Raw genomic sequence first — 24285 nt, 5'->3', positions numbered from 1 at the left:
AGCTAGAGTTCGGGTCCTAGGCCAGGAAACCTGGCAGGGAGGGGATTTTGGAGATGTTTAAAGAGCTTACTCCCCACCTCAGCTTCAAAAACATCACGTAAAACCAAGGGTGTGATGCACAGGAGAAAGTGCTTAAGTTGATAAAGGAGTCAAAGTCCTGCCCCACCAAAGGATGTCTGCCTCTTGTGCTTTTCGAAACACCACCCATCTCATTTACTCAACCACAATGTTTGTAACTTTAAAAAAACCCAAAACTACATTCCCTGTGGAGTTCATAACTCTAAGCTGCAGCGAGGCTGATCTCGTAGGTATGACATGCCAGCCAAACAAGAGAATCACAGAAAGGAAAGCGTTTAGATGAAAATGAATTAAATCTGGGAAGCTGCCAAACTGACAGCTTAATGATCCACACTGCTGCTAAAAAATCCAGGGAGTAGGTGAAAAGTTGTTAATTATTCAGCACTGCCGGGCCTGCCTGTTTGGAGAGGCGCCACGTAAAAGCACTGATAGGGGTTTTGATAGGGCATGCACACGCGTTGCGTGACCAACACACCCAAAAAGGTCTGTCCTGGGCCTCCCAGCATCAACAGCTGCTTTTGAAATGGTTTTCCACCGCAGGAGCAGGGGGAGAGCCTGGCACAGCCAACCCATGGCGCTCGGCTGGCCACAGCTGGGCCACGTCACATCGCACCGAGCGGTCCCTGCCTTCGTGCTTCAATTGCAAACCACGACTGCAAACACTGCCCGTCCTCCCCCTGCCTCCTGACCCCGGCTCTGGTCACCCCCCGTGCTCCCAACAAACCCTCGGCAAGGTGGGTGTGGGTCAGCTTCGATGTTTATTGCTCGTTCAGTGACACGGCGTGGCACGGCTGAGCACGCATCCCGCCGGGATGGGCAACGTGGAGCAGGACGTGTCAGGCACACAGGCCTCGCGGCGGGGGGTGAGCTGTCTCCCCGCTGGCACCTGCGCTGGCAGGAACCCATGGGGACGCTGCTGGGACTCCCATGGTTTCGGGGTGCACTGGGTCAGGGCGGGGAGGAAGGGGCTCGTGCTGTGAAGCAGCGCGTGGTTATCAATGACGGCAAGGATGCTCCTGCGGGTGCGGGAGGGGTCAGCAGCACAGGCTGGTATGGATGAGCCCGGAGCGAGCGGAGAGCCTGCTCTGGCTGCCTCACTGTGAGTGGACGAGCGCCCCGGCACCTTGCCCAAAGCCAAAGCCCTTGGGACCGAAGTTCTTGGCGTAGCAACCTGCAGAGGACAAAGAGGGAGAGATGGGTAAAGCCGGCAGCTGAACACGAGCAGGTCCCCCTCTCGAAGCAGGCGCTGTCTGAACAGGATGGGGTTTGCCACATTTGTTGGGCGAACAGAGGCACGGTCCCCATACACAGCCACTGGGGCCACCACCTCCCCCAGCCACAGTCCCGTCCTGATTCCCTGCGGGGGATGCAGGGGCTTTGCGCCCCCCCCTCCCCAGCCGGCAGGGACGGCAGCACTCACCTTTGCAGTAGATCTCCCCGTCTTTGTCTGCCAGGGTGGTGGACTCCAGGCTTTTGCCGCACTTGGCACAGCGGAAGCAGGACTTGTGCCAGGACTGCAGGAGAGGAGCAGAGCCCAGTCAGACAGCGCCCAGGGACAGGGCAGCAATGCTCTGGCTACCCAAAGCGGTCACTTTTCTGTTCCTGACCCAAAGTGGTTGGCAAAGAAGTCTGAACGGGCTGAAGGTTCCAGAGAACGAGTGGTCCCCCCAGCCCCAGGGGGAGGTACAGGGAGGAAGCATCAGGTGTGGTCACTGCTCCCATGTTGATCTGGTTTCAGAGAGCTTTTGCCCCCACCCCCAGAAATCATTTGTACAATAATTTGTAAGGAGCCATCACCGCCCTCTCTGGAGATTGTCCTCTCTGGAGCAGCAGGATAAATCCCCCGAGTCACCCCGCTGAGATCACTGCTGCTGTACGTTAGCCTCGGGCATGGCAGCAGGGTTGGGACACCTGCCCCTACACACTCCAGCTCCAAGGAAGGCAGCAAACAGATACTAAAGAATGCAGAAATCAGCCAGTGTTTAAAAATAACCCCCCCTGCAGAGCTCCGCCAGTCCTCTGGGGATAAATGAGCTCACAGCCTTTGAGCAGACCTAGAGTAGCCAGAGCTGATCACAGAGGAATTTAAATAAACATTCTGGAAAACAAGAAACCTTTTTTGGAATAAAAATGTGAAATTAGGGGGCTGGAGGAGGAGGCAGCTGATGGAGTCATCCAGCAAACATTAGTACATGAAACACATGCTCTGGAATCCTCTCTGGGTTTGCTTGAGTGTAATTGCTTTGCCGGCTTTGGTTCCCCACAGACATTGAGGCCAGCAGCCTACCAGGGAGCCCAGATCATGACTTTGAGGGTGAGTTTGGCTTCTGACCCTGGGCTGACCCTCAGCGTGTCCATCACAAATCTCTGCGCTAGGGTATGATGATGCTGGGAGACCCTTTCCATTGACTAGAGGCCTCCTTTCTTGGCTCTGGGGACTGAGGACAAACACAGAAGCCCCAGGGAGGACGAAGCACAGGTCAGTGAGCAACCCAGCATCACCAGTGAGGTGGTGAGGCTCTCCCAGCACGGCCATCCCGTCCCCTGTGGCACAAAGCCACGCCGCCTGAGCTGGCTGCCTTGGCAAACGCTGCACGTGTACCTGACCGCAGAGGGAAGGCTGCTTTGGGGCAGGGACCTCACCCAGCGTCCCAGGGCTGACAGAGCCACATGTGTCCCCATGCCGTACAGAGGGCTCCCACAGCTGGGCTAGGACGAGGCCGCAGCTCGGGGCACGGAGGGATGAACCTGACACGGGAAGTGCCGGGGCTGTGGCAGCGTGTCCCTTACACGTGACCCTGAGCAGCCCCAGTCCACCAGCAGAACAGCCTGAGATGCACCGAGCCCGCGCCCACACCTCCGGGCACCCTGCCCTGCCTACGGGCAGCGCTGAGCACTGGGATCCATCCCCTGCCCCAAACCTGGGCTGCAGCATCCCAGCCCGCGGCAGAGCGCGGAGAAGGCTCACTGGACGTTGCACTTGTTCAGTTAGCAGCGGCAGTGGCCATGGCCCACATCACTGCTCGTCCTCCCAACACATCTAGCAGCAGGGACGTCCGCTGTGACCTCTGCTGAGCAGTGCTCGGAATGTTTAATATAAAATGTATTTCTCTCCCATCTACAAGTCTGTAAAAGCAATGCACCCTGCAGAACCTGGGTTCCAGACATGCCAAGGTCTCCTTTTGGTGCCAGGCTGCCAGGTGAGCACGGCCACCGGACCCCAAGCCCAGCCGTGGCTGGGGGCGCTGCCAGCCCACCCTGCAGCAGCCCGTGGCTCAGGTCAGGACCTCCTCTGAAGGTCTCCCTGCCACACACATGCCCCATCCGCACCATCCCCCTTCTTACCTTTCCAGCTCCAATCACCTTCTCGGCTGCATACACCGCCCGGCCGCAGCGAGGGCATCCATCAGCGCCTCCGACCTTCTGGGCCATTCTGGAGGCATTGGGGTTGGTGGGTCGGTGGGGCTGGCCCCTGTGGGTGGGAGGGAGTTCATGATCGGGGCTGCACAAGCCAGATGGAGGAGGGAAGAGCTATGGGATCACACATCTCAACCCAGTTTTGAAGGGCCTGGAGCTTCAGGCATGATGCTTTGAGCCCCACGGAAACTTCAGCCTCACAGCTGCGTGCTAGGAGGGGATGGGCAGCGTGTTCCAGCAATAGGGACGTGTCCCAGCCAGCCCCATCCCACCCAGCAGACGGGGCTCAGCGGTTTCCCCCCGAGGAGCAGAAGGGCAGGACAGTCCATGGCGCTCCCCAGATCAGATTCTGCTGCAAGTTCACGGGCTACACAGCCAAGCGTCACAAGCAGACAGATGTGGGGGAGAAGGTGCCCACAACAGCCTCAGTTTCAAAAACAAGACTTAAACTCACTCTTCATATTTGATTCCCAGAGACTCGCCCTTGTCGGTGCTCAGGGTCCCTGCTCCCTGCCCGTACCCGTAGCCCTTGGGGCCGTACTTCTTGCCGTAGCAGGACTTGCAGTAGATCTCCTCTCCATGCACAGCGACAGTGGTGCTGTCCAAGTTCTTCTTACAGACCACTAGAAAAGAGGAGAAGGCCGCGCCATTAGCCTGCTTATCCAGAGCTCACTAACTAGCTGGAGAAAACAAGTCCTCACAAGGGGTAGCACAGCTCGGCTTTCAAGGAGTAAGGGAACCCTAGATAATATCCTTGCAAAAGGGAGTGCATGCAAAACAGCGGAGATAAGGATCACAACAAGAACAGTGTCTGGCTTTAAAAGGTTTTAAAAGGAAGCAACCACCAAAGCTACAAGGCTGATACTAAGAAAGAGCTGTTAACCCTCCTGATGCTGGTATCCTGGTGACGCACTTAAACCAGGGAGGAGCTGAAATTTCCCTACAAATCACGGCAGGATTCACAGGCTCAGGGATGGACATCCCTGCCCTGCTCCTGGTCCATGGCAAATACGCAGCGATAGGCGCTCGGGGGAAAGTGATGTAAGCAAATGTTTTCCCTTGTGTTCAGACAGACTAAAAGCAGACCTGCAGCCATTCCCACAGCGGGGCACGGTAAGGTGTTTGGCATCTTACGCTACCGTGCACAGCTTGCTCCCCTGACCCCCGCGACCACGACAGAAGAGTTCACGCTAACGTGCCACCCCTGGCCCATGCCAGGGTTAGGGGCTGTGCATAGGGTGGCCTCAGGTGAGGAATACTATCTCAGCTGGGTGTTCAAGCCTTGGGGTTCAATATGGGATGAGATGAGACAGGAGGAGACAGCAGCCAGGCTCAGGGTCCCAGCTGAGCCCATCCAGAGCTCGAGCTTGCTGCTGGGCTTGGGCCACACGGACCCTTCTTCTGATTTTGAGGCTTTCCTGACTCCGGTCTCAGCTCTGATCTCCGTCTCCACGTGGGCTCCAAACCCCTCCTGGAACACACTGCCCAGCCAGGCCGAGCGGGAGGTGAGCAGCACCCAGACGGGCTCTCGGCCATCTCCAGTGTTTACCTGCCCGGGTGCAGGACCCTCACGTCCGTGCCAGAGCCCACAGCACCGGAGCCAGCGCCGGGACAGATCCTGCTACAGCTGCGACACAGCCTTCCCCCAGCCCGCTCACGTGCCTTCAGTGTCACGGCTCCTGGCAGCCCACGGGCCTCTTCACCAGCAGAAAAGTTTCCTGGCCTTCACCAGTATCGCAGGAATGCAAACCCAGCCGGCTCTCCTCCTGGAGCAGCATGGACCCCGGCGCTAGCGTGGGGGCGAGAGGTAGCCGCCTCGGCCCGGTTACTAAATATGGTGCTTCTACTCGGGCTGGAGAGCCCGTGTGCCACTGCTGGGACAGGGAGGTGGAAAGGGGAATGTCTCCTGCCACCTATGGAGGATCTGGCAGGGTCCTGCCCTGGCTGTGGGCTGCCCTCTCCCGCCACGGCAGCAGCCAGGGATGGAGCATGTGTCCCTGCTGACAAGAGGCAGCTCTGGGTAACTGGTCCCAGTGCCGGTGGGCTGCTGTCAGGGCTGCCTGCACTACCCCGGGCTGGTCAGGAACACACAGCATCCAGACAGACCCTCCTGGAGGGGAATTCAGGCACTTCCACTTGGACGTGTAACGACCTTCGTCCTGGGGGTGGAGTGAATGATCTTAGAGCTCTAATCTAAGCTTTTAGAGTGTCTGTATGAGCCACAGAGGCTTTGAGAGGCAGCAGAAATATTCCTTCCTGGTTTGCTTCCTAGAAATCAGCCCCCAGCTCCCGGGTTTACTGCATTGCACAAATTCCAGCATGCCGCGCTCATTCAGTTAAGGACCCTTTGTTTTTCTAGGAGCAGTGGAGCTGCTCCACAAAACAATTAGACAAGAGCTGCTGCTACTTTCAGAGGCCAAACAGCCTCATTACAGTACATTTCTGCCATGTACTATTGACTCAGTTGGATCGATGCCACAGAGTCAATCATCAAGTCACTCCCTGAGCCGATCTCCAGTTCTAATGCACTGTGGTAGGTTTGGCTCCTTTGATTAATTTTTTTTTTTTGGCAGATCAGGTGAAAGCATTTGTTTTTTCTCCCCTCAAGATAATGGCTTCAAGTTCCCTGATGAGGCCCAAGCCCAGCACTGGGGAGCAGGCTGGGAGCACTGGAGTTCAGTGCAGCTCAGCCTCACCCGCTGCCTGTGGCACAGGACTGGGAAGAGCAGGCAGCACTGTGGGCTGGCACGCAAGCCACAGCCTGACCCAAGGAGCCCGCAGCCGGGGCAGGCAGAACTGCTGGGGTACAAGTGGAGTGTGATCACGTACATCTGCAAAGCACAGGGACAGAAGCCCTGGCTGTAGGTGGCCCTGGACCGCTCCCTGGGGACTCGCTTCCATGAGCTGATACGGGACAACCTTCCTCCCCACTGCAGTCGTGTACTCCCCTCCCAAAGCAATGCTTTTTGCCTGATTTCGTGGCTCCTGGAGGCCTGCCCCGTGCTCTGGGTGCCAGCATTGCACAGCAGCTGCTCTCCCTAGCAATCCAGCTGCATGCACAGGGGTCACAGGGAAGGGCAGATGCAGTGCAATGGGATCTTGGTCCCGATACGGAGGTCCTCCGCTGACACAGACTCGGATGGTAACAGCTGGCAGAGCTGGGGGTAACGTTCCCTACCCACCTTATCTAAGGCTGCAGAGGAAACATGACTTCCTGCAGCAGAACAAGGGCACAGCCTGCCAGACCCTGCCCGCCCGCAGAAAGCCTGGCCACAGCTCCCCTCCCGAGTCCTCCTGAGCCAAAGCAAGGTTTCCAGCCTGGAAACTCCCACGTATGAGAGCTGCTGGCCACTCTTCACGCTGTGCAGGGAACAGAGACGCAGCAGCAGCCTCTCTCTCTCTCACATCTGCATACATCTGTGCATGCCGCATCCCAGGCAGGCTGGCCAAGAAGTATCCAGTATCTGTGCCAGGCAGACAGAGGAGCACAGCAGGGATCAGCCCCGTGAGGACACTGGTATTTCCCTACTGGAATAGGTCTACTGAGATTAGTTCTAGCTGTGTGCGTGTTTATAGACACTAGCTCTGCTTACTGCCTGTATGGAAGAGAGCACGTCTGCGCTCCTTGCTGCGACGGGACAGCGAGACTGGGCACAGGGTACAGGGACCAGCTGAGAAAACATTAAACCTCCGTGGGGCCCTGCTGCAAGGGCAGCTCTGAGAAGGCACTTCTGCTCCTGCTGCTCTGTCAGATGCGATGTGCTGATGAGCCAGCAGCAGGGACAGGCAATGTGTGCACTCCTGTTAGCCCGCAAGAATCACGAGTTCTGTTATGTGACAGTCTTCAGAGGCAGGAGACAGAAATCTAGTAAAACACAGGCTGAGGACAGTGGTCACCTTCTTATTCCAAGGCCCTGCTGCTCCCTGGATGTGGGTGCCCCAGGCTTAAGGGGCTGCTCTCAGCACCATAACACTGCTCGCCTGTCCCTGCACAGCTGCCCTGGTGTCCCCAAAGGGAGGAGAAGGGTGTCTGGGGACCCGCAGCATGAACCCAAGAGGTTGCAGGATCCTGCAGAGCCAGCAGAGGAAGGGATCTCTGCACAGAGCTCACCCACAGGCAGATCCCACCCTGCTGCCCTTCCCTGAGGTGACACCTGGGTTCAAACACATGACAGAGACACCCTCCACAACAGCGGATTTGCAGGCAGGCTGGAGGTGATGCTTTAGCCCTTCACCATAGGCCTTCCATCAGCAGAAGGGACAGGACAGGACCACATCTTCCTCCCACCATCTCCTGGGACAGAGGGGCAGATCCCACACCAGTTCCCAAGGCTCAACCACCTGTTTTAGAGTGGTAAAGCCACTTAGAAAACTAAAGCTAACATCACCTCAGAGGATTGCATGGGATGTGCCGCCTCCTGCCAGTACTGTTTGGAGAGTCCCCGTCTCATGCTCCAGTCTTGAACATCTGGAGCCAGTCTAGAGGACTCAGCCTAGCCCCCCCGGTGCAGGGACAGCCTGCATCTTTATGTGGGTGCTGGCTGAGCAGCTCTGACAGCCCCGGGTGTCCTGGGATGATCTGTGCTCCTTCAGCACAACTAACTTCCAAGTCTGGAGAAAAGGAGAAAGCCTGCCACACGGCTCCCGCAGCCGGGCTGTTGGCAGAGGAGTTTCCACAGCCCATAAACAGGACGTGACAGGGCGCCCAGCCGGCGGAGAGCCGGGAAGGGGGGGCAGGAGGGGTGAGGGAAGGGCTGGTACTCACTGCACAAGAAGCAGGACTTGTGGAAGCTGCTGCCTTCACATTGTACCTCCTCGGCGAAGTACACTGCCTTCTGGCAGACGCCGCACTTCTTTCCGCCTCCCCAGTTTGGCATCCTGCAGAAGAAGCAGAGGCGGAAGCAGCGTCAGGGCAGGAGGTCAGGCAGGAGGCAGAGGTGGGCAGAGCGAGGCAGCCGGAGCAGGCACCCACCAGCTGTGCTGCAGCAGCAGCTCCACATCTGCGCTCGCAGAGACCACCCACGGGTATTTGCTGTTTGCACAGACTCACGGGGCTGGTAATTAGTAGAAGCAGCAGAACTTGGGATGCCCACAGGACCCATCATTACAGCACCCAGCAGTGTCAGCTGCCTCCGAGGGAACACTGGTCCTGCCAGCCAGGAGCTGCAGAAATCCCTGCCCTGGAAGCTGTGGGACCTCACAGCTCCTTTCTGCGCCAGCAGAAGGGAGGAAGTGGGACAATGATGGGAGACGGCGCTTACAGAGGTACCCGCAGCAGTGGCACCGCCTTGGACCACAGCCCTGCCATTACCTCTCAACAGGGCAAGGCAGCAATGGCCAGGGTGACCGATCCTTGCTGCTGGAGAGCACACAGCTTGTCACCCCGGCTGGAAACAGTTCCAGCTTCTCCTCCCCAAACACCTCTTCCATTCCTGACACCACAGAGCAGGGCTATAGCCAGGGCTGACCCATGGGCAGGAGCTGACCCTTGACGCCAAACAGCAGGCTCTGGCACCTGTCCCCAGAGCATCACTGACTTGTGCCTTGCCTGGCCAACTGCTCAGAGGTTCCCCACACACTCGGGCATCTCAGACTCCCCCAGGACTGCAGGTGTAGTCACGGAGCCTGGGAAATCAGCAGCCCCAGGGACACAGCTGCACATGCAAGGCAGACACCTGAGCACCAACCTAAGCTACCATGCAGCTCCTTGCAGGATATAAATGCTTCTATTTTTCTCTCCTCTTTCCCGGCGTATATCTGATGAGACTTGATCAAGAGGCCCCTTGATCTGCAAATTTGCAGATAACCCCAATATACTGTGAGCAGCTAACACAAGTAGCAGAGCTCCAACCCAGAGGAGTCTTGATACTTTTGAACACCAGGCCAACATAAACCTCAGGGCATTCAAGCAAAGCCCTACAAGGAGGTTCTGAGGGAGGCAGACTGATTCAGTGTGGCCAAGAGGAGGCTAAGGAGGACCTAACAGGCAACCTATGGTTGCTGCAAAGAAAACACTTTTTGGTGGTGCCAAACAATGTAAGAAAGGTCAATGGGGACAAGACGCAGCTTGGGAGGAGGCCTCTCCTCAGCAACACTTCTGTAATTCTCCATCCTGCTCCCAGGCAGGAACAAGCAGCAGAAGTCACCCCCCCGTTGTGGGCACAGCTGAGTGCTTCCCAACTCCTGCACAGCTAAAGCAGCAGGACAAGCTCCCCAACACCAAACACCTTTCCACACTACACTGTGTGCCACCCCACAGCACATGCAGGATCTCCCTGTGCTCAGCTGCATGGCTGTGGGGAAGGGGACCTGGGTCTGCCAGGGCACAACCTTCCAGCCCGCTCCTTGTGGCAGCTCCAAATCCCTGGGTCACGTCAGGCGGCTGGATGCCCATCGTTGGGTCCCCCATCACCCACCCAGCGGCTGGGTCAGTGGCATTGCCGTGCCCGGCAGGCAGCCAGGGAGATGGATGCTAAACACAACAGGACTGGGGGCCAAATAAACATCAAACAGAGGGATCAGGGAGGACGAAATGCTGCAAACCCTCCACTCACAGGCACAGTGAGAATATGGCACCTCCCAGTATATGGGCATCTCCCAGTACACGGGAAAGTCGAGCTCTTCCCTGTGCAAGAGTATTTTGTCAGGCAACAGGAAAGACCTCAGCCTGGTTACACCAGCAGGGCAGGCAGCAGGGCAGGGGTCAGGCTGACACGCCAGCAGGGCTGTGCAGAGGCACTGGATGCCCTAGTGCATCACGGCTGCAGCCCCTGGATGCACAGGGGGTCTCGGCGTGGGACAGGTGGCCGGAGCTGCAGAGGGTGCCGGGAGCAGGGCCTGGAGAGCTGTGCTGGCCCCAGGGATCCAAGGAGCTGTGTCTGGGGTGTCATCACAGCAGCCGGGAAGTCTCTTTTCTGAACACCCTGCAGGCTGGGCTTCCCACCGCAGCCCCTGCCAAATCCCTCCCTTCCAGCCCCAGCCTTTTCATGGCCTTAAAAGGACACAAACCGATTCTCTCCAGAGCCTGTTTTTCCCCCGGTTCAGGAGTTTCCTTGGAGGGCAGAAACATCCTGCAGCATCCCCCTGCCAGCCCAGGCAGCAGGACCCCCGCACGGCGTGAGCCCCCAGCCCTTCTGCCCCCACGCCCACCTGTGTCAGACCCCGGCCAGGAATACCATGGCCCGGGCTACAGTTTCTCTGGGTCTCCCATCCCCTTCCAAACCCGGCAGCTGGCAGACCCCACCTCAGGGTCCCACCAGCCCCGACTGCGGTGGGCAGCCTCAGGCAGGCAGCCCCCAGCCCCAGTGCTCGCTCACTCCCTGCCCCACAGTCAGGGCATCTGCACTCCGCTCTGGGACAAACCGCCTGGCGAGGTTTGGAGCCCCCTGCTCCCCTTTGCCTCCACAGCACATTTTTTATCCCTTTACAGCAGCAGTGAATTTTTTATCCCTTTACAGCCTTTTAAAGAGGCTGTCTTCGTCCTGCACAGCAGGGTTCATCTGCCCCAAGCAAGACATCAGCAGTGCAGGCACCTTCCTCTGAGCTGTCTGTAAGTTTGTGGAAGGAGAAAAGGTGCTGCAGGGTGAAGCTCATCTGATGTTTGTTTGCCACAAGCCTTTTTGCTGCTTATTTTCCTCCATCCACCATGGGAAGGCTGCAGGTGCCTCCATGCAGTTTGCACAATGCCACTGTGGTTTCAGCAGGTGACTCTCACCCAGCAGCACAGACGCAGCCCCTGCAAAGCTACATCCCAGCAAGACCTCCCGGCACATGGCAAGATGGATTTTCCATGGGGAGAGGCCATGAAAGTGAGCTTGTCCCATGGACACATCAGCTTGTGATAGCTCACAGCTGGGCACAGATAAAGCCTGAGATGAGGTTTAAGTTGCTGGGATTTCTGTCTTAGTCCATAACATACACAAGCACACGCAGGGAGCCCAGTAGGCCACACAAGCGACCAAAAAGCAGTTTATGCCACAGGTCGGTATCAGCAGGAAAAAAAAAAAAAGGAGCACCCTGCCCACAGACCCTGGGACCTGTACCAACTGTCCCAGAAGCAAAATCCTTACAATAGCCATCTAAGAGACCCATCATCCCAATTCCCTATTTAATGACTACTTTAAGGTATGTTAGAAAGCTTGCAGCCCTTTCAATATTTTTTTTCTGGAGTACTTCGCACGATGGAGGAGCACCATATTCTGTCCAATTGCAACACTCAACAAGCACAGCTGCACTTCTCCAAATGACTACTAGACCCATGCAGAATGAGGAACAGGAGGTGACTGTCCTGCAGCCAGAGACCTCACCGAGCTATAGGCAACAGACACACCCAGGGCTGCCAAAACCCGAGATACTTTCCTCCCTCCTGCAGCTCCACATCCCACGTACCACAACTGTGCAGCAAACGCACCCAGAGCCCCACCGACAGCAGCGCCTGTGCCGAGCGTGGCTCAGCCCCGCAGCCGGTCCGTCATCCGCTCTGGATAAGGCAAGAGGCCTCAAAAACCAAGATACAGCCCTTCATCCACATCTGCATCGCTGGGAAGCACAGACACAAACGCAGGACCACCCAAGTCTGACTGTTTTGGGAGATTAATTTCCGTGTCTGACGTCTGGCTTTGCACAGTATAGCACAGCTCTCCAGGTCGAGCATGAGCCACAGACTCACCCACGTTTCAGACGGGCTTGTGCTGCACCAGCTGGGGAGGCAGTCTAAGCCACCCTAAAGAGCCAGGCATAAACCAGTATGGAACCAGTATGTCCTCGTGATCTGGGATGTCATCTAAACCCGGGCTGTAAGGGAAAGCAGTGAGCTGATGAAGCCAAGCCATCAGGCAGTAGGAATACACAGTCACCCCTTCCTCAGAGTGGGCTGAAGGATCGGCGTGATCGTGTCACAAAGCTGACAACCACTGTTCACCTGCCTGAGAGCAGCTGGGTTTTAACTGCCAGAGCTAAACAGCACCTGCTGCCATGAGAACACAGCTTCGCTACCACGGGAGCCCTCCGAGCACAGCACCTTCTCCCCCTTCTAAAGCTCTGATGAACTTTACCTGCAGCCCTCGGGATGCCAGCTCAATCCTTGGAGCTTCTGCAATAGCTGGAAAACCCTTCCCATGTAGGTGCCCAGATATTCTACTAAAATCCTACGGTAATTAATTGCAGAGCAATCACTTTGTGCTTGGAGATCACTGAGACTCACGCTGGCCCATGTGAAAGGTTCTTTTTCCTTTCCAGTGGGAGTGTGAATACAAGCGGGTGGCAGAAAAGGGCCATCAGTGCTGCCCAAAACCCACTCCTAATGATGTTCACAACAGTCCACGCAGGATTACTACATGGCCCAGCAAAGGGACCAGTCAAAGGGCAAAGGGGAGGAAATTAGAGTAGGAGCCCCAAGCCCTGGGGTCTGATTACTGCCTTCCAGTTCAGAGAGCAGCTGGCATAGCCATGAAACGAGGAGAAATCTGAAGGAGGCACCCAGACAGATGAGGTGTGTGGGCAGAGCAGAAAAGAAGCAGCTAGTGGGGATACACCTAACTCTATGTGGAAATCACCAGAACGGAGATCAGGGGTCCAACACCAGTTAACTGCAATCAGGCCCACAGGGGACTCTGCCCCAGATGGCATCTGTCACGGAGCAGCTTTCACATCCCCTGGGCACAAGTGGAAATAACCCTGCAAGAGGCAAGTTAGAACCACCCCCCCTGTCCCCCCACCATGTAATCAGCTGGGTGGAGCAGCGGCACCAGGAGACTCTGGGCTGCTGACAGTGTAAACAAGGGTAAATGAAGGTCATTTGTGATGGTCATACAGTGATGAACTGGTGAGCAAGAGGAGAATGGGGTCCTGAGGCCAGCGAGCACTGGGATGTGGCAAAACACTGGGCATCACCATGAAGCAATTAAAGAAGTGACCTGGGAGATGCAGCTGTATCAGAGAAGACATCCCTGAGGGCTTTGCCATGACAGGAGGGGAGAAAGTCATGGTGGTTCGAGGTCCACAGTGACCCTCACACACAGCTCACCTACTGTGCAGCTACCAAAGCACCACAGTCCAGCATTAATCCTGCTGCCACCACTGAGGCAGCCTTCAGGTTCGCTGTGCCAGGGAAGGGGCCAGCACTGTGCTGAGCCACCTGCCAGACACGGCTGTCGGCAAGTGCTCACCAGCTGCGACGTGCCTGTGGACCAGCACGCCGTTACCTGCTGACCACACCGCTCCCCAGCTTTGGCTACAAACTCGAAAGTGGCCCATCACAACTGGGTTCCTCAGAGAAAATCCTGACTTTATCCAGAACAAAAGCCAAGAGCATTTTCAAGTAAGCTAAGAAAAGTTACCGACTCCTGCAGGAGCCAAACCCTGTAACCTGACCAAGCACACTTTAGCCTTTGCAAAGCCCTTATTTCCCCATCCATCGTGTCCTTGTCACTCTGCGCTGCCGCCCAGATCCAGGAGCTGCGCTGAGCTGCTCCAGCACCAGGGCTTGGGCACTGGCATCCCGGCAGGGAGGCCCCAGTGCAGGAGGCAGGAGCCTGAGGCTGGGCAGGGGATGCCCACGGGCCCAGGGGAGCAGGGAGCCACGCTGCCTGTACAGTGGCACCAAGCACCGAGTCGCCCGGGCTGGGGTCAGCCACCGGCACTAGGGCACCTTTCCAGCCCCACCACCAGCGGAGCCAGGAGGTGCCACGTCCAGGGCTGGTGGCGCTGGTGCTGGCACCTTCCGGGTACCCGCGCTGCGCCTTGCTGGCACCCCGTGTTTCTGCGGGGTGCTAATGAACGCCCCGTCCCACGTGGTGGGCCCGCAGCTCTGGGAGGCGCCCCCCGACCCTGCCCAAGCCCGTGGCGCCCAGCCAGGCCCCAGCGACCCTGCACAGCCCCCCCGCCGCCCCCGCCAGGCCAGGCGGGCAAAGCCCCGCGCTGTGGCGAGGGGACGGGGCGCACCGAGGGGCGCAGCCCCGCGATCTCCCTTGGCGCGGCCGGGGCGCGGCGGGACCCCGCCACGGTGACGGTCCCGGCCGCTGCCGGAGCTTCGGCTTCCGCCTCCGGCGCCGCCTGCGCGGGCGCTCGCGCCTCGCTAGGCCCCCCGCGCCCGCCCCACGGGCACATGGCGGGGCCGGTGCCCCCGCCGCCGACCCGGCCCCGCATCCGCCCGCTGACTCGCATCCCGCATCCCTCCCGCTGACCCGCATCCCGGCCCGCGGCTGTGCCCGGGGCGGGGGGGGAAGCACAGAGCACCCAGCCGGAGGGGCCGGGGGAGGGCCGGTAGGGGGGCCAGCAGCCCCCCGGGGGGACGGAGATGTGCCCGCGCCCGGGGACTCCGCGGTGAGGACCGCGCCCCGCACCTACCTGCGGCCGGGTCGGGCAGGGTGACAGCGGGGCCGGGAGGGCGCTGGGGCCGGTGGCCGCTCGGGGGCTTTTGTTGGCGGCGGGGGGGAGGGCGGGTCGCGGGGCGGCGGCGCTCAGCTCCGCGCCGGCCCGGCTGATGTCACGGCGGCCGCCGCCCCGAGGGCTCGCCCGGAGGAGGGCACCGGGCGGGCCGGCCCCGCCACCGGCCCCGGGCACCGCGCCCCGGGGACCCCCGGCCCCGCGCCGCCGGGAATCACACCGCATCCCACTCCCACGGCGGGACGGATCAGCGCGGCGGCCCCCCGCACCCGCAGGCCGGTTGCCCAGCGTAAGCGCCGTCGGTAAAACCGATCAGACATTGAGGTCAGTGTTTTGTTACGCTCAAAGTTTTCCTCCAAATAAAATGACAGCTGCGAAGAGAAGGGGCAGGGGAGGGGGCAGTACGGAGCGCCCGACGGGCAGCCCCCCACCCCCACCCCATGGCACTGCGGGTGTGGGGACAGGGGGTAACGCTGCGGGGTGCTGGAGGCAGCTTGCGGCGCTGTGAAAGCAGCTCTGAGCAGTGGGAAGTGCAAAGCGCTGCGGCCACCACGCAGCCGGGGTGTCTGCGGGAGCAGGGACAGTGCCTCCCGCTCCCCGATGTCCCGCAGCCCCCGCCGTGCCCGCACACCCCATGTCTGTGCCCTCCATGCCCAAACACCCCAGGAGCAGCCTACAGAAAGTGTGGCTGCTGGGCTGCAAAGCTGCCGTTTCCTTTTTGTGTGTTTCTATGCCAGGGCCACACGGAGCCCAAGAAGGCCCCAGACCTTGTAAAAAACATGCTGAGGCTCCAGGTAATGCTGTTTCCACCATGAAAAGCCAAGGGCAGCCCACGTGCAAGCCCGGCAGCGCAGCCCCACACAGAACTGTCTGCCAGACACGGGCTGCTGCGGCACCTCAGATGCCCCGGCAGGACTTGGCATTCCTGGTTGGCATTTGGGCTTTCACTTGTGTGCTCATCCCTACCCGATTCTCACCATGCTGGGTACAAACTCCCCCTGCCCCTGGGAAATGCCCGTCTGGATCAGGCAGGGCAGGGCAGGGAGGGGAGCGGGACACCCTCCCTGATCCCCAGCAAACCCCACGCAGGGGCAGGTGCCAATGGCACTGGACAGAGGAAGGATCTTCCCTTTCTTAGGCATTCTTTGTGTCTTGGAAGATTCAAAGAAGATTCAGTCCATCAGTGCTCCATCACCTGGACTCGGAGGCCAGCAACAGGCAACCCCTTCCAGGAGCAGCTCCCCAGGGAGCTCCGGGAGGGGAAGCCAGGAGGAGGGAACAGTTTTGCTGGTAGCTGCCTCCCACCCCGAGCCGCTGCCCCGGTAGTCCCTGAAGCATCTGTGCTCCATGAGGATCTTCCAGCCCCAGGTGAGGATGGAGAGAAGTTGGGTGCTCCAGTGCTCCTAATTGCTGTGGCCATGGACAGGATTGTCAAGCCAGGTCAAGATGCAAAAGCTCCTATTTGCATTCCTCTACCTGGGCTGGCCTTTTTCTACTCGAAGAAAAAAGGGGTGGCACGAAGAGTCTGTCTACTGCGCTCTGGGGCTCATGAGACCCTTCCTGCTCATTCCCCAATCCTGAGGCACAGCGGCTCGCCTAGGGCAGGTAGCCTGTTTGTAGGATGGGTGAGGAGCCCCGGCTGCTCCATTTGCTGGGAGTGCAATACTGGCATGGGGAGGAAGCGAGGAGGGCTGGGAGGCAGCAGCAGGGAGGTGCTTCCTTTGGACCTGGAAAACTTTGGCATTAGATTCAACAGTAATTTTGCCCTGAAGTGTGGGTAAGAAATTCCTGGCCCTGAACCAAGGCCTGGAACACAGGATGGGAACAAGGATCACAAGGGGAACATGCTGCTCACATCCCGTGTGCAGGGAAGGTTTCGGTGGTGGAGGACCAGGATGCCTTTTGTTTTGCAAGCGGGAGAGGAGTCACGCTGCCATGCTGGGTGTGCACAATGCACACGAACGGCCATCGCTTGCTGGGTGAACCCAGCCCCTGACCAAGTGTGGGCACGCAAAGCAGACATGACCTGAAGGACCCAGTGCTGCTGGGCATAGCCCAGCCAGCAGCTCGGATGGGTCCTGACTCGGCTTGTGTAGTGCATGACACATCTTTCGGGGACACCAGGAATGGGTGGCACTATGGACATGTTAACCAGGTGCTCAGGGCCCCACTGAAGGGAATGTGTGGGGTCTTAGTTAACTGGGTACAGCCATATCCCTGAGCGGGGCATTGCCAGCTGTTGTGGTGCACATTGGCACGCTGCAAAGAGGATGGTGACACGAGCACCTTGACATCACCTGCTGCAGTTGGTTGTGATGGCCACAGACCTTCCCTAGGGTTCCCCGAGGCCTTGTAGAGAGTTAAGAGACATACTCTGAGCTGATGTCGCCACAGCATGTGGGGATGAGCATCCTTCCCCTGGAGGCTGGGAAACCTCTGCCAAGTGACTCAGAGGATGTATCTGACAGGTGGTGCTTGAGATGGTGCCACAGACACCAGCCTCCAGCAGGCTTGGGCAGTCCTGCCCCCTCCAGCTGGTTTCAAACAGGGGTGAGGCAGGGGCTTGCATCTTTCGGAGGCCCACATGCCCCTATTTCTTTCCTCCCAAGGAGTTGGCGTGGGTGTATTAAAAGCTGGCTGTCAGCTTCAGGAAGTGTCCCTGCATCCCAAAATTCAGGATCTCTGGCTGGAAACCCTGGCTCTGGTCTTTGCCCTGAGGCTGTTTGCTCTGGAGGGGGCTGGGGGAGACAATCAGGCTTGTGACATACATAACCCCATCCACAGACAGTGAACATGGGCCAGGCCTGTCCCCTCCCCAGCAGGGACGGTTGGGTGCCTTGCCACCTGACAGAGGGACACTCTTCACCCTTTCCAGGAGGGCAGAGTCCAAAGTTTGTTGCATCTCACCTCCCAGTGTCTTCCCACCCAGCAGACATGGGCTGTGCACCATGAGGCTGGCCGTGGCTGCCATGGAATCATAGAATCACAGAACAGTTTGGGTTGGAAGGGACCTTGAAGACCACCCAGACCCAACCCCCTGCTGTAGGCAGGGACACCTGCCACCAGCCCAGGTTGCTCCCAGCCCCGTCCAGCCTGGCCTTGAACTTCCAGGGATGGGGCACCCACAGCTGCTCTGGGCAGCCTGTGCCAGCACCTCGCCGCCCTCAGAGTGAAGAATTTGTTTCTGTCCTTTCCTTTTCACTTGCTGCAGCCTGCCCATGTCCCCAACAGTATCCAGCAGACCCAGGGGACGCAGAGGACCAGAACTGTCACTTCAGGAGCTCCTCTGAGCGCCGGGAGGGAGCCTGAGCTGTCCGGGGGCCAGGCAGTGCTGTGGGTCCCCGCGCCATCTAGTGTTGCAGCGGCGGTGGGACATGGGAGTGGGAAGGGCTGTGAGACTCGCCCCTCCGCGGGTCTCCCAGCTTCCCAAGCCAGGTCAGTGTGCAAGCTCGAGCTGGGAATTTTACCTGCTCCGGTTTATTTCCAAAAGGCTTCGGTGTCTGCTAAGCTTCACGCAGCGTAATCTGCACACAGGGTGCGGATTAATCGTGCCGGGTTGTCACATGGCTGAGCACTTGGTTTTGCTCAGGATCTGGGAGATGCCTTGCCAATCCATGCATCCTTGTGTTGATCAGCCCGGGAGCAGACCTGAAATAATGAATTTTTGTTCAGAAACACACTGATGAAATAGGACGAAGGCCAGAGCTGGACTGAATTTGCAGGAATATATCATAGGAAAGCAGAGATGGGACTGTAATCACAGATGCCAGGGATCTGGGGCACCCGAGATGATGGAAGGATGGCAAAAGGTTCATAGTCACAGACAACAGTCTCCTCTTCCAGCCAAGTTCTCTTTTGTCTGGGAACAAAAAAAGAGATTCCATTTTCAAGAGAAGTCAGATCTGGGATAGGGCTGCCATCCTTCTGGCTGCTACTGCCGCAGAGTGGAGGCAGTTTGCAGAGTGCACACGTGACAGTCAGCGTTTCCAGGGAGGCACTGTACGGACCCACCACGTGCAGAGGGAATCCCACAGGTTGGGGGCACATGCAAACTGTGCACGTGCAAAGGAGCTCTGCATCCCAGAAGCAACGGTATGTATGCCAGAAGTCCTGGGATCACTGTTTGTGTGATTTACAGGCAGTTCTCATGAGATGTGGCTGTGCAGGTCTTCTCGGCATCCAGAAGCTCAGTCAGATGCCCAGGAATACTAGACAAATGCAGAAAACTCTCCAGATATGTATGGGTCAAATTCCTGTTAGGAAAAGAAAAGGCATGTTTTAAAGACATAAATGGCTGATAGTCTCAATCAAGTGGTTTACACAGGAGCATTAGGTGGTCTTGTCTATTCCGAGGGGAAACGTGGTGGCCTCCCACCCCATTACCACATTGCAGCTAAGGAAGGTGCTAACATGGCTGTGCCCATCACTGTGCAAAAGCTAAGGCTCATGCCAGCCTGGCACGCAGCCAGAATTAAATTCTTGAAGCAATAGATGCAAAGTTGAGGAGCTCCAGGCCTGGTCCAGCATGGACCCAGCACACTCGTCATCATGATCCTGCTGGGAAGAATGAAATACAAAGCACGGGAAGGTGATAGCTGGTCACGCTGAACATGACCCGGCACACCCCATCTCTTGCAGGCGCCAAGAGTGTGTACTGAGGGATCCCAGCCTCCAGCAACCTGCAGCCAAAGGCCTTTCTCAACCAAGGATGGCAACTTTGTATTTATGGCTCTTGATTGATTTACTGTCATTAATTTGTCCTGTTGCTTTTAAACCCACCTCAACAGCTAGCATCCTCACTACCCTGCTGTTAGGAGCTCCATACCAAATTGTGCATTGTGTGAAGCCCTTTTCCGTGTTGCTCTTCTCTAAAGCATTTCTATACTAGCAATTCCTAACTCCAGTTTGGCAATTTTAGACTGCTAATGAACTATGACCTGGCATTTCTGTGAATATTCAATAGCCCTTAATGCAGTCCCTGTTGATTAGCGTGGGTCCTAATAGGTGGCATGCTGGAGATATCAGATGAGCTGCACAGTAGTTCCTGGGGTTTTCCCTGGAACTCTGTTGAAAACTGCTGCGTTTTTTAAGACTGATGAGCAAATGCCATCTGGTCTGGGGGATCTGTTACCAACCATTTAGCGGTGCGCTTGTTCTGCGATTCCTCTAACGTTAAACAGCTTGAGGAAAACCCTCTGTTCGGCAGCTCGATAACACAGAGTGTCCTGAAGACGCGGGGCAGACACCCCACAGTGAAGACCCCGCTTGGCTGTCTGCCAGGAGAGCCTGATCCTGCGCCCCGGCGCAGCAGGGCCCGGCAGGCCGCGGGGCGCTGAGCCGGCCGCTCCAGCCACGAGAGGGGGCTCGGAGGAGGCGCGACGAGGCCAACCCGAACACCGGGGCCCGGGCCGTTCCCAGCGCGGTGTGGCCGCGGCGGGCAGAGTTGGAAGGGAGCGGCCCGCGGGCCTGCAGCCCCGGGACCCTGCACCGCGGGCCGGCAGCCGCGGCCGGGCCTACAACCTCGGCCCCGGCCCCGCACCGCGAGCCCGCTCACGGGCCCCCGACCAGGCCCAGACCTGCGGAGCCTGGCGGCCGCGGCGCCACCACGTCCGGGCAGGGCCCAGCACCGGTGCCGCCCGGACAGCGCTGCCTCCGCCCGGGCCCCGGCCTCTGCCCCAGCAAGAACCAGAGCACCTCCCCGGCGGCTCCGCAGCCCCCGGGCCGCCCCGCCGGTGGAGAGGGCCCTGGCCCTCTGCCCCCGACAGGCCACCCCCGCAGGCCCTCGCACGGGCCCCGCAGGCGGGGTCGGGGCCGGGCGCCGCGGCAGCAGCGCGCAGCCCCGCGGGGCAGGCAGCACGCCGAGCGGCGGGGCGGGGGCGGCGCGGCGGGCCAGGCGCTGCCGTGGCGGGCTGGGCCGGGCCGGGCCGGGCCGGGCCGGGCCGCCCCGCGCGCGGAGGCCGCCGGGGGCTGTAGTCGGGCGGCGGCCAGGTGCGGCGAGGGCGCGCGGGGGCCGCCGGGAGCCCGGCCCGCCCCGGGCAGGTGCGGCGCCGCCGGCCGGGACTACATGTCCCGGGGTGCCGCGGGGCGCGGGCGGCCGGGGCGCGGCGGCGGCGGCGGGGGCGTAGCGAAGATGGCGGCGGGGGCGCTGCGCCCCGCTCCCGGCTGAGGCGCGGCGCGCTCCCTGCGCTCAGTGCAGCGGCGGCGATGTCAGAGCCGGAGCACCTGGGCGGGAAGCGGGCCGAGTCGGCGCGGCTGCGGCGGGCCGAGCAGCTGCGGCGCTGGAAGGGCTCCCTGACGGAGCAGGAGCCGGTGGCGGCGGGGGGCGGCCGGGGCCGGCACCGCGGCGCCGGGGGGTCTCGCGTCCGCTTCGAGGAGGGCGCCGTCTTCCTGGCCGCCTGCTCCAGCGGGGACACGGAGGAGGTGAAGCGCCTGCTGGGCCGCGGCGCCCGCATCAACACCACCAACGTGGACGGGCTGACAGCCCTGCACCAGGTACCGGGAGCCCGGGCCCGCGGCGGGGGGCGGCCCAGCGGCCCCTTCCCTCGGGCCGCCGCCGAGCGAGGCCCCGCTGCCGGCAGCGCTCGCTCTGCGCCGGGGCCGGGGGCGCGCAGCGCGGCCGCCGCGCCGGGTCCTCGTAAACAAAGCGCCGGGGGGCCGAGCCGAGCCCCGTCCCGCCGGTGCAGCCCCGGGGCGGTGCAGCCCGGTGCCCGCGCTCCCGCAGGGCTGCCCGGGGGCTCGGCCTGGTGGCCGCTGGCTGATTTTGGGACAGTTCTGCCTCCGTGCTGGGGGGCTGCTGGGGGTCCGCTGCGCTGGGGACGTGCCGGGGGGCTGCGCTGCCGCCGTGTTGTCGCACCGGCGTTGCCCTGAAGCTGCCCGAGGGGCTCCGGGCCGGAGCTCGCCCGCGTCCCCACAGCAGCACGGGTTCCCCCAGCCCTCGCCCAGCGTGCCCAGGACCTTGCAGAGGTGGTCACCGGCGGCAGCCCGGGAGGCCCCGCTGACCGGGAAGGTGTGTGCCGCTCACACCTGCGGTGTCTGCTGCCCTGCACAGAGCGCGCCGGAATGCTCGTGGCTGTCGGTGAACAAGGGGCAGTGGTATTTATTCACATTGTTCTGGAGTTCCAAAAATAAGTTACGAAGCAAAGGGAGCGGGTGAAGCCGCTACCCTGTGCTACGGGGGGACCTGTTGCTGCCTGAGACTGGTGCACAGTGCAGCAGGGCATGTCAAATCGGTGGCCCAGATTGCTGCGTCTGGTCAGTGAAATGAATCTGATTTGAATCCAGGCCAGCCTCAGGAAGAAAATTTCCTTAGCTCAAGATCTCGTAGATTAAGCATGTAGTGTAGCAACGGGACTAGGAGAAGCAGAGTCCAGGAATAACATCTGGAAATAATGTGTGTTTGTAAGGAATAATGCTTTAATAGCACAAATAGCAGGGCAGTAATTGAGTTGATTAGGCTAGGCTTTCTTCTTTGCTGGGCTGGTAGTACTGAACTGAAGCATTTGGGACTTTTAAAAGGTCTGTTCACAAGCTCGCTTGCTCATGGCTGTCGGTGAGCAAGGAACAGTGATATTTACTCATTTTGTTCTGGAGTTCCAAAAATAAGTTACGAAGCAAAGAGCATAGGAGCTTACGGACTGTCAGGTTGAATAGGACTTCAGTTGGCGAGGCAGTGAACTTTGTAATGGCTCGGCTGTGTTTTGGTTTTGGCTTTTTCGGGTCTCGGTATGGCAATAGCGGATAAGTTACACTGCTTAAGTAGACTCCCATACAGCACGTATACATTTATTATTAGTTGAATGAATAAGGAATCATATAGACGCTGGTGAGAGGCAGTTACTGAAGAGCTGGTTATTGAAAGCATTTTGACAAGCAAGAAGGCTGAACCTGAGGCGGGTAGAGGTAAGGTAGAGCTGAGATGACTTCATGAGGGCTTTCCAGCCGGGATTGTTGATGGTCTCTTCAGAAATACCCAGGTATCTTGCTGATGTACGTAATGTGATGCTTGGCCAACAGTGTATCGTGAAGTGCATTAGACTCATCAGACAATGGGCAGTTATGTCTGCAAGGTCAAACTTCTTCAGTATATGACGAGCCATATATTGACAGGAGGCTGCAAGTGTAATTCTGTATACGTAAAGAATTGTTGTAGGGGCTAAGTGTCAGGTAACATATTGAACAGTAACACCTAGGGCTTGGTACTGGGAAGAGCTTTTAGATGAGTGAGTAGTCGAGCAGATGCGAGCTGTACAAACAAGTCTCTGACATGAAGTGTTTCTTCAGAAACTTGACAGGAAGGCAGGTTGACCTTATTTTGAATTTAATAAAAACTTTATTTCAGTGTCCCATTGATGTATCAACACTTTCTCATCAGGACTATCTCTGGACCACACCAAGGAGTACCGAGATGTACTTGCATGCCCAAATGGAACAAACACTGATTTGCTGGCAGTTTTGTTGTGTGTGTATGTCCTCAGTCTGTAAATCTGTATCAGATGAAAATGTCTGTTATCGTGGTTGAAGAGGTTGTTATGAGTTGCTTGTCACTGAAGGTGTCCAAAATATGTTTGTTTTCATATTACTTGGGGAATGATACTGTCTATGGTCAAGTGTCAGCTGAGGTCCAGTTAGGCTGGGGGTCCCCAGAGTGCTGGTTGATAAATGAAACGAATGTTGTATGTATGAGGATTTTTTTAATGACTTCTTTTAGTATAACATAACATTATGAGATAGAGGGCAGATCATAGTAACTGTCTGCTCTCATTTAATATTTGTAAAACCAAACAGCCATGCAGTGAGGGAAGAAATCCTACGCATTGAAAAGAGTTTGCTTTCTTGCAAGAAAGATTGGATAGGCTTTTTTTTTTTCCTTTGGTTAAAGAACTTAATATTAAGTGAGAATTGGTCTGTACAAGCAAATATCTTTTAGGTAATGGAAGGGTTAACAAAGTCAATTGACTTAATTTGTCAGAGTCGGCATCTACTTCTACAAAACCTAAGACCTGTCTTACAAATTGGGTTAGTTTGAAGTGCACAGTGGTCCCAAATGTTGTGTGGCGTTCAACAAAGGTAAAATGACACTTTCTCCAGTATCTGGGCCACTGTGACTAAGAACCATTGTGTACTCGCTGGGTGAGAAGCTGTCTTTGCTATTTATAGCTATAAAGCTGTATTTTGAAAATAACCTTTTAAATTACAAGTGGTGTTTCTGAGCCTCCAGCTTGCGTTGTCCTTCTCTTTGGAGGCACTGGGTGCAGCATAAGCCTAAACCTCAGGCCAATGTCTATTACCTGTATTGTGGCTTCAGTTACGTGTGTATCTTTTACCTCAGTACCTGCAAAATGCTGCTGGATGAACACCAATCCCATCTTTTTAGCGATTAACCCAATTCATTGAATGTAGTGTATT

At 58.0% G+C, this 24285-nt stretch overlaps 2 protein-coding genes across 6 annotated transcripts in view; one reads left to right on the top strand and one right to left on the bottom strand.

Annotated features, from left to right (window-relative positions):
* Positions 1–817: 817 nt before the first annotated feature.
* On the bottom strand, positions 818–14978 carry CSRP1 (cysteine and glycine rich protein 1). The gene is made up of 6 exons (XM_055727932.1): positions 14842–14978; positions 8261–8373; positions 3950–4118; positions 3424–3550; positions 1499–1592; positions 818–1249 (listed from the first exon to the last, which is right to left on the bottom strand). The coding sequence occupies exons 2-6, from the start codon at positions 8370–8372 to the stop codon at positions 1173–1175; spliced, it is 579 nt and encodes a 192-aa protein (XP_055583907.1). The 5' UTR covers position 8373; positions 14842–14978; the 3' UTR covers positions 818–1172.
* A 98-nt stretch (positions 14979–15076) lies between these two features.
* The window catches only part of PPP1R12B (protein phosphatase 1 regulatory subunit 12B), a 128249-nt gene continuing 119040 nt past the window's right edge, over positions 15077–24285 (top strand). For 4 of the 5 annotated variants that reach the window (XM_055727931.1, XM_055727929.1, XM_055727928.1 and 1 more), the window contains exon 1: positions 20954–21372. In XM_055727931.1, the coding sequence (XP_055583906.1) occupies positions 21085–21372 (288 nt within the window). In that variant the 5' untranslated portion in view covers positions 20954–21084. Of the gene's footprint in view, positions 15205–20953; positions 21373–24285 lie in introns of those variants that run through there. The other variant, XM_055727930.1, reaches the window with a different exon arrangement.

Source organism: Falco cherrug, chromosome 16 (assembly GCF_023634085.1).
Source record: "Falco cherrug isolate bFalChe1 chromosome 16, bFalChe1.pri, whole genome shotgun sequence".
In the NCBI taxonomy this organism is placed as follows: Eukaryota; Metazoa; Chordata; class Aves; order Falconiformes; family Falconidae; genus Falco; species Falco cherrug.
This window is presented reverse-complemented; position numbering and strand designations above follow the sequence as displayed.